Raw genomic sequence first — 10,200 nt, forward strand, 5'->3', positions numbered from 1 at the left:
CCGAATTCAAGAGATACCAAGAGGCTAAGCTAGCTAACGCTAACAGGAGGGAACCAGAGGCTAAACCAATGCTGTTTTTGTTTTGGACGAGGAGCCATGTGCCGTTGTGGAAGACCGGAGCTTTCTGCATCTATATTTAACAATGTGTTTAACAAATGATGAGTGAAGTTGACATCTGATCTGTTTTATTGTTCATGGAAGGAAGTTTATTTTACACGAAACACTTTTTTTCACAACGTTTGTTTCAATGACGGTTTTGAAATACTTACCTGCCTCTGCCTCAAAACAAGACTCAAAACACAGACAAACGGCAGAGATGTGTGGTGTAAAATGCTGGCCGGTTTGAGTCTGTCAGCTTCAAATGATATTTATTTTGCTTTAAAAGTCGCTGTTTTCTATTCAGTGTTCAGCATTATTGTTAATAAGTAGGTTTGTGTAATTAATAAAAAGGAAAATTGTGACTTCTGTGTGTGATTTAATCAGCCAAAAATCTGAATCGGTCTGTTGGGTATTTCAAAAATATCACCCAAAAAAAGGACGATCAATGAATTTGTCCTATTATATCATCAGTTCTTATTAATTTATGATGATTGATAAGTCTGTTTTCTGGGTTGCTTCTCCTTTCCTATATAATATTCCTCATCTGTGTGTGACTGTATATGGCTCATTATCTACTTCAAAACCTTCACAATGAAAAAAAAAAAAAAGTATTAAGTCAACAATAATGCATGAGGGGAAACAGACATGAAGAATATTTGCCAACTGGCTGATTCCAAACAAACAACCAAGAGACACGTTTCCAATCCCAAATCATACCACGCGGTGTCGGTAATTTATTCTCCCTCTAGAATCAACATCGTAACTGCATTCATTAACATTCATTCTCCAGTAAATTTGCAGTCATGATGATTTCCCTTCCTTTCGGAATGTGAGTTTCTAAAAGTATTTCTGTTCTAAACTTGACAACCCATCACGCGTCCCCACGCTCACAGGCTGCCAGCAGCAAGTGCTGACAGATGATCTGATTCCTCCATGAATATGCAGAAAAATGTTCACTGCGTTTTTAGAGTTTTGTAAAATAATTCCGAACAATAAAAGAATCAAATGTTTCTCGAACATCGAATGACCTTGAGAGTCTAAGAAAGTCGCTGATTTCTTCTTTCCTAAAATAAAGACGCGACAGCTGTCACCGGCAGGAACTCGACAGCGACGATTCTCTCTCGCAGACAATTCAGCCTGCTTTTCTGTAATATAACTCCGGCGCTTTCTCTTCACTCTGCCTCTTTTTCTCCCTAACCTGATCATCAGCTGTCATCACGTCGTTCCCCAAATTCCCTCAGCGATATGTCGGCGCACAATTACAGGGCTGAGGCGGCTGTGACCACTATAAATAGCAAACTGCTGTTGAATCAATGTAATGGTGATAGTGTCACTTATGATTAAAGGGCAAAGGTCGGGTGTTATTGTGTTGACCTTTTTTGGGGTTGTTTTCTATTTTAACGTCCATTATGCATGTCAGCAGCGGCGGCACGCTGAGACAAGCCAATTATAACACACCACAACCTATTAAACTGCCGAGCCTGTCGGTGGCGCCGTGTCAGGGGAATCACAGGGTCGTGGCTTTACTTCCCACATATAATGGATCATATCAAGCTGTTAACCTTTATGATCAAATAACTTTTCATTTCAGCCTCAAACTCGTGTATAAAAAGACGTTCCTGGAGAAATATTTTGAGGAGAATATATAGCAAAGACGTGACCGACGAGCCGGCAACACCATCACAACACAAAGAATTATGGGTATATTTGGCCGTGGAAGTGATCGATCCATAGACATTCCCTTTATCATTTAAAGATGAAAACCATGTACAAAATGCAGCGGGCTCAAGACAACAACGTCGGACCATAAGGCCTAAAACTACATCCTAATGCATAGTATAGGAAAATATTAAGGGCATCAAATGGCTCGATCTTTGTGAGCACAGCGACTGGACAGGTGATGTCAACCTGCTGCCCAACTTCCAGCACTCATATTAATAAATATATACGATACTAAGTGTGAGAGCACACGCATACATGCACTATTATAGCATTTACAGAGGGATCTGAAGATTGTAAAAAGGGGCATTAAAATGACAACCAATCTAATGTTTTTAGCACCACAGTCCATACTGTTTGCCATCGAGCTTGCTTAACGTAAGAATTCAACAAAACAACGTCACTGACTTAGACAGACACATCGTGCACCAGATAAATGGTAAGGGTGTGGAAAATTGGGTTTGTTTAATGTTATTATTAAATTCTTGCCAAACACAGTAGTTGAAGCTACTGGTGCTGGAGGCTTTAGGATGGTGTTTGACTGTATGTGTTTTCCACGGAGGGGAACGAAAGACAACGATTGGAAGCTTATAAAAACGAATATTACACTGAATAACTCAGCCGGTTGACGGCACCTTGAGCACCGCGGTCTTCCCTCCATGCCATCACTGCTGGCACCTTCTGTTTGGCCGCGGATTCCCACAATGCTTTGCATGCTATACCAGGAATACATCATGATGACGACACATTGGCAATCTCTATTGTTGTTGTTGTTGATGTCACTGACCAGACTAGTCTTCGCTTCAGGGGATTCTTATCGATCATAAGTCAAAGAACACATAAATGATTTTAAAGAACCTTTCTATGTAGGGCAGAATCAGCCATCTTCACCTGATACTGTAGCTACACAAGAAAAAAAAAGTGATGGATTATAGACAAAGGACAAGATTATATTCATTATTAAGTGAGGAACATTGAAAAACTGAAACAAAATACGGTATATATGAAGATCAATTAAACAGATGCAGTCAATTGATCCTCTCCACTTAACATTTCCAGGGCAGGGTGACAGGTGACTCAAGCCAATCCTCATCTGTCATCCATCTTCCGTGAGCTGAAAAGCTTTATGGGTGTTCTTCCCTTCCAGAATTTAAGTAGTGAACTCCCCATAGCTGCATACCAACTCGCTGACAGAAGCGTGCTGCAGCATGCACACCTAACTGTAGGATACTGTAGGAAGCGTACAGGCGCTCCTGTCCTCCACAGTAGTCTCTCACCCTCTGCTCTGCCACTGTTACCATGTACAATAAAAAAACAGCTAATTAAACAGATTTGACTTTCCTCTGAGCACTGAATTATTTAATATATATTCTGCTAAAAGCCATCTTGGGTGCTGACGGAATCCTTTTAAAGCTGGGAATGTGATAATAAGAACTTTCAAATGTCCCATGGGCAATTTAATCAACATTTGGAAGACTGAAAAAGTTGGAAAAAAAAATATATATACATATATATATATATATATAAACTTATATAAACCTTCTTAAAATACAGGGGGACCAAGGTTAACATTTCTATATAAGAGAGTTTTGTTTTGTTTTTTAGCATAAGTGTGGTTCATACTGTGTGTTGTGTGTTGTACTGCCTTGTTGACACGCTGCCACAACTAGTGCATAAGACGGAGGAGTCAATTATTCCATGTAAACTGCCACCAAACATGGTGCCTCCATTCACCTGACACATTTCTAAAGACTGCATCCGTGCTCATCTTCACTTTCTTCAAACAAAGCTACATGTGAAGCTGCAAATTTGTTTTGAATACAACATAAATAAGTCGGAACATTCATAAAAAGGGACACTAAAGAGTTCCAAGTGATGAATGAAACAAATCTTCCAAGGACCGATGTTCTGACAATGGATTATCCAGATTTTGTCCAGATTTTGATCTTCTTTTTCTCATTTGCGAAATTGTATTGCAATTATTTGGATGCTCAGAGCAGCTGAGGAAAACCTTTCATTTTGTGATACCGATCCAGTTATTTTGTGCTTCTTGGTGTATTTGAGGCCCGATCGGCGAGAACTTGCGAGGACAGACGGTCACAGTGCAAGACCATGCCGAGGTTATGACTACGTCGGCTGACACTAAGGAAGTTCTCATGTCATTTCAAGCAGTAAAAGTAGAATCATAGAATCAAACAACCAGCCTTTTCTGGACAGTGAGGACCACATACTGCAGCACCTGAGCCCATGATACAATGTGCAGAGCCAGAGGTACCAGAGACATTTGAAGCCAGATAGAAACTCAGAACACTTTATTTGCGGTGTTTTGTAGTTAGCTTGTTCTCCAAATTATTTTTATTTTATGCCTCACTTATTAATCTTTTTAAAAGAATAATACTGTTGTACAGTTGTTTTTCAAACACAGTGATCATGTGAACAGCACATCCCTATAAATAACCCTTCAAATGTAAAAGACTCATTATTTTCTTCCAAACAAACCTAGACTCCCTCGTGTGACAGAAAGACAAAATCAGGTTGCCAAGTAGATGAGTCAGAAATAAAGAGGTAATTTGGTAAATTTCATAAAAATGAAACCTCCTAAGGATGATTCAAGCGAAGCCCTGCACAGTAGGTGGACATGCTGACCTGCCCACCGGTTCATCTACTCATCATCCACTACTTTTCTGGAACCTGACAGGAACACAGGACGTTGGAGCCAATCCAACCTGACATTTGGCAAGAGCAGAGACACAACCTGGAAAGGTTACGACTGCACTGCAGGGGGACACACAGCCCTGCACAGTCACTTCAGTGGACAAATTACAACATGCTCCAGACAACGGGACTAAAGGAACCTCTCTATTTTGGTGTTGAGCCGTTAATGGTTGCCCCGGCGTTGGTATGTGAAAAATATTTAAATTGCATTCTTGAGAACACGCTGCAAAACTTTTACACCCAGCTGCTTTAGATTTAAGAGAAAAGAGCCCCAATGGAGGGCTTGTATCAACTTGCTGCGTCCAACTATAATTCTCACCGGCACACAGCAACAGTCACTCTTAGTGCTGTTGCCAAGCTATACGGTCCTGGTAACAAACCACTTAAGTCCACGGCACATTTACAGTAGCAGGTTATTTCTGCCTCTTTCCTGAGAAGCTGCTGGACACCAGAGATGCGTCTCCACGCCGTCCCAGTGACTCAGCGGCAGTAAATATTGAATTTCTTTCACATGCAGTAAAGCTGTATGATGTGGGAGCTCAGGTTGGCGGTTGCTGCACTAAAATGAAGTGAATGCGCTACTTCCTGCTTGTTGACCACTTTGCCACCGCCATCTTCGCAGTGAGAGGAGTGAAGGTTAAGATCATTATATACAAGTGAAAACAGTTGAGTTGGAGAGCAAATCAATGTTACGCCTGAAAGACAACGCCTGTTGATGCCGTCGGCAAATGATATACAATATGTGGCCATTTCAAGATGATCTGCGTATCAGTCAACAACCAATGCAGCTCATTGTCTTTCTTATTAAAGCGGGGTAGAAACAGCAGGCCCCCTGCAGACTATCTTTGTGACAACAGCACCATATTCCACAATAAATTGGTCTCTTTCATGTCCCAACAGCTTACATCAGGCCTCGACAAACTGTTTGGTGGCATAATAAAAGTACAAATATCTATAGCAGCAAATAATGAGACTCGCTGAGTGCGCAGCTCTTGAGGGAATCTGAGAGAACAAAGTTATTTCATTCGTACAGAGGAATCCTGCACAATATTTGCTGGCGTCCCAGTTTTAACAGCAGTTACCTGGTGGACATGTGACTTAACTGGCAGGTGGTACAGTATATACATTTATATTATCTACTCATGGTGATTTATTCCAAACACTGCAGTCGACTGGACTATTAATATTTCATACTGGTGAAAGTGGAAAACGTGTCACACTTGGTGAGATAAAGGCACCTTTGAAACTGCTGCGCCAAATTTCAGAGTAGCTGTACACAAACACATACCTTCACGTCTGGGTGATGGTATGTGCCTTGTCATCCACCGCTGCTCTTTAATGGTATTATGTTTCTGAGCTACAGCACACGCACACACAGGTGTGTCAGAATTTTGAGCTTAGAATTGGAAGTTTTTAAAGTGTTTTCTCAACCAAATTTGCTTCTTGACTACTTCGCAACACAGACATTTCATGTTAGACTGAGAGGGGCCTCACTTAATCTATTAAGATTTAAAAGTTTCATTGTTCGTGCCCTCTTTTTTTTGTACTACTTGAGCTCCACAAGCAATGGACTTCAGTCATTATGATCTTTCTCTCTGGATTTTTCAGTGACAAACATGCAGATTACTTGGGGAGTAAGAAAATATCAATACACTCAAATATTGTGATACTTGATTCCGCGTTGCAGTACCGATATTTTGTTTCAATATACTTGATTGTGTTAAATTGTCTTGATATTTGAAGTTGTCTCAATCAACCAAAAAAAAAAATTTTTTTTTTAAATTTATTTATTTATTTTTTTGTTTGTTTGTTTTAGCAGAAACCCTGCAATATGTATTATGACAAATTTAATGGACCATCAAGCTGGAGGGTCAAAGAAAACAAAATTAAACATGGTATAATTTTTATCACGTTTTGTTTCTTCCCAATGTAATTAATAGATAATAGAATATCTTTTAAGACTGAACTAAGGGTAAAGCATAATTTAATATAAAGGCACGTCAAGTATGCTTTTCAATATATTTTATTCATTTATTTTGATAGCCAAGAAACACGAAACTGCCCATTAAAAGAACTTGAATTTGAAAAAAAATAAGGGTCCATTTTTTTCCAATGATGACAAAAAAAAAAAATTCTCATGAGGCCCGCAAACGTACAGGCAAAGGACAGCATGTGGCCCCCTGGCCACACTTTGCCCACCTCTGACTTAGAGTGACTGCAGCCTCATCTGCTTTGTATCTCACTTCAAGTGTATCCATACTTGGGCTGCACCAGCACTACTAGCGGTGTTCAATCACCCTTGTAACTTGTAGAAACAACACAAACAGCAGCTGTGATACTGAGCATTTGAACAAACCAGGGGCGCACACTTCTCTACCTATCTTGCACGTCATACAGCGGAGGAGCCAGTGACTAGCGTGGGGGATGGAGAGATGAGAATCGGGTTCTGTGAAGGGATTTGGTTTATACTATGGAATGAATTTTGGATCATATCATGCCTCCTTACACAGAAAGAATGATGCCGAAGGGCATGCAGAAAACTTTTTGAAATTTCTATTTTAAGAGTATCAAATGAACTTCAATGTGAAACAGTCAACAGCCGTGAACAATTCACTAAACACATTTAAAATCCACATTAAAACGGTCAGATCCTACCAACATCAATTTTATAAAAACCTCTGATGCATTTGAGGTGAATTTACAGAATAGACAAGAAGCGCATGCTGCATATGTTTCTTTTTTTTTTTTTTTTTTAATCGGATGGTGGACAGGGACTCGTTCTTGACCTCTCCACACACTATTTGTTGACTGAGCTATCTCCAGCTATCTCCAGCGAGGACGTCGACAGGTACAATGTGTCACATTTGGCTGCAGGACGATGTAAATAAGTGATTTTCAAACATCACTTCCTCCCGATAGACTCTTTTAGCGGGCCCCTTAATTACAATCATGACACAAACTGAAGTAAAGATGGCAAGACTCAAAACAGCAAGAGGCCTGTCTCAGTTTTAATTCTGCGCGGTGCCACTACAACCTGGGACATGCCCAGAACAAGCCCCCCTGTGAAGCTGAGAATGGCTCTTTCAGCAGCGCTCAGTGGAGGGAAATTAACCGTGTGAGATCAAGCGTAAAGTAACAGTACACCAAAAGTGGCAGAAGGCTTGAAGGAATTTGTGGGGGAAAGGGGATTCCTGACATACCGCGAGCTAAAGAACTAGACTAAGTAGCAGTCTGTTAGAGAGACAGCGTTTCATGAAGCTCTTTGGACCAAGAGGAGATCCACAACCATCACCTGCGCCTCTCTATTCACTGCAGACACAAATGCTTGAATTCCTACTGCATCTCATTCACCAATGTTAAACACACAGAATGTTGGACCATAATGAAATGTAAAGCAGCTCAAGAGCATGAATTCAAGGTAACTTTGGCTGCAGAGGACCGAAAGAATTTGTTTGTTTAAAATGAAATATTCAAAACCTGTTTAGATAATAATGGTTCCTTTCAGAATCTGTACACAGTGTAAATGAACTGCTAACCTTGGGTGAATTATGAGTATGTATTATTATTTCTACATATCTTTTTAATCTCGTGCAAGGCCAGCATTGATCATGTCTGACTTACAGTAGATATTCATATATTGTAATGGAGTGATCTTTTTACAAGGTAAAGCATTCTATATTATATTATTGACATTTTATACTTTTCATAATTCTCTCTCTCTCTCTCTCTCTCTCTCTATATATATATATATATATATATATATATATATGTATATATATATATATTTACTTGTATTTCATTGTACTTTGTAATCTGATTTATAGGATAATAGATAATAGGTTTGAATAGCTGAGGTGCACATTTTCCTTGCCATGTCACATCACTAATGTTGAAACGGTAAAGATTTCTGCGCAGTATTTACCAGGCACATCCAAATGTTTTTGGGACCTGATGAATGGCTCAAGTCCAGGTCCATGGATCTCAACAGAAAACCAGTCCAATGCTGCAGCTCAGAAATGAATGGCATTTATCCTGTCAATGTTGCAGCATTGAGAGCTCCACTTTTTTTTTTTTTTTCGAATGAACAATTTAGCAAGGAGCCAATGTTTTCACATGACTTCACATCATTGGTTCGTACATTACATGCATCTGTGCCATCTGGTCCGGAGCAGAGACGAGGCATAGACCCACAAGTTCACCAAACAAACCGTTTGAATTGGACATTAAATCTTTTCAGTCACATCCCACCATTGTGGGCCAAGAAACATATTCCAGAAACATGTTCATCGCCACTCTGGCAGGGGGATCTCTATCTGACCCACAGTAGCCAGGTGATTGGAAGACTTCAGAAAAACAAATACTGGGGTGAATCAGCACAAGAACTGCTTTTAGAAATTAAAGGTTTGCGTCTTTGGTTAAAAAAAAAAAAAAAAAAAATATATATATATATATATATATATATATATATATATATATATATAGTAAGTTGGCGCGCCATCACTTGTCGTTTTAAACAACATCTGGACGTGAAAGGTGAGAGTATTTTACCTTGGATGTGCTGGTTCACAACGTTCTCCAGACGGTCCAGTCTCTCCATGATCCGGAGAGTCTCTCCTCCTCGTTTGTCGTCCTCTAACTTTCTCTCCGACACCGGCATCGGCACTTTGATGTAGATATTAGCGATGTAATTGGTGACCCATCCGACATACAGCAGGCAGACGATGTTGGTCATGCCGCTCAGGATCACGCACGTCGACACCAAAGTTTTGGTTCTCCTGGTGCAAGCCATGCCGACATCCCTCCATGCAGGTCGCGGGATCCAACAAGCGCGGATCACAGGGCGACAAGCGCCCGATGGAAGATCAACCCGAAACGCGCAGTAATTTCCAGTGGGATCCACTCCAGCCTTCTCCTTGACGCACGGCTGGGTTTTAAATATCTACAGGTGAAGGGTTCCTCTTTCGCTCCATCGCAAAGTCCCGTCGCCTCCGGTTGCATTTGCGGTTGAGAGGAAGTGGAGAAACGCCGCGCATCCCGCTGCAGCCAGTGGGAGGCGGTGAGGACTGACAGCCTCCGCGATGCGCACTGGATCTGACCATGTGCGAGCACACGATCCTGGGAGAACAGCGCCACACGTGACGGCCCTCTGTCCTCCTTACCTGAGCTTCCGCTCACCTGCGATGTGATGTTGAGATACTTGACTCTCAGAAAACTGTTATTACGCCTGGTGCCTTCTGTAGTTTACGTTGATAAAAACACGTATGATGTAGTGCGGTGGAAGAGTGCAGCAACAGATGCGTATTAATGGCTCCATAACTGATTCAAACAACTTCTACAAAAGGAGTGTCCGACTGAAGGAGCAGTCAAGTTACTTCATGTCACCTCTGAAGACCTATGATGGTTTTAAAAGGAGCGTCAACACCAATTTAAAGAGCAGCAGAATCTCAACTCCAAACCACGGTCCACAAAGGATTTCTGAGTTTAATACGTGTTGAACAGTGAGGAAAAGACACAAATAAAACAATATTATGTACAATACATATCAACCCTTAATCTGTGTTAAAAAAAAAAAACCCAAAGTGGAACTACAACATCAAAAATAATAATAATAATAGTGATAATAATAATAAGCAGCTGAGGGGAAATCGATAATTAAAAATTGTAAAG

The 10,200-nt window shown here is 40.6% G+C and overlaps 1 protein-coding gene across 1 annotated transcript in view; it reads right to left on the bottom strand.

The window, feature by feature from the left end:
* Positions 1 to 9,575, bottom strand: part of galnt18b (UDP-N-acetyl-alpha-D-galactosamine:polypeptide N-acetylgalactosaminyltransferase 18b) — a 69,517-nt gene extending 59,942 nt beyond the window's left edge. The window contains exon 1 of the mRNA XM_053865283.1: positions 9,082 to 9,575. Within this exon, the coding sequence (XP_053721258.1) occupies positions 9,082 to 9,322 (241 nt within the window). The 5' untranslated portion in view covers positions 9,323 to 9,575. The remainder of the gene's footprint in view (positions 1 to 9,081) is intronic.
* Positions 9,576 to 10,200: the final 625 nt, after the last annotated feature.

This window comes from Synchiropus splendidus, chromosome 5 (genome assembly GCF_027744825.2).
Source record: "Synchiropus splendidus isolate RoL2022-P1 chromosome 5, RoL_Sspl_1.0, whole genome shotgun sequence".
Classification (NCBI taxonomy): domain Eukaryota; kingdom Metazoa; phylum Chordata; class Actinopteri; order Syngnathiformes; family Callionymidae; genus Synchiropus; species Synchiropus splendidus.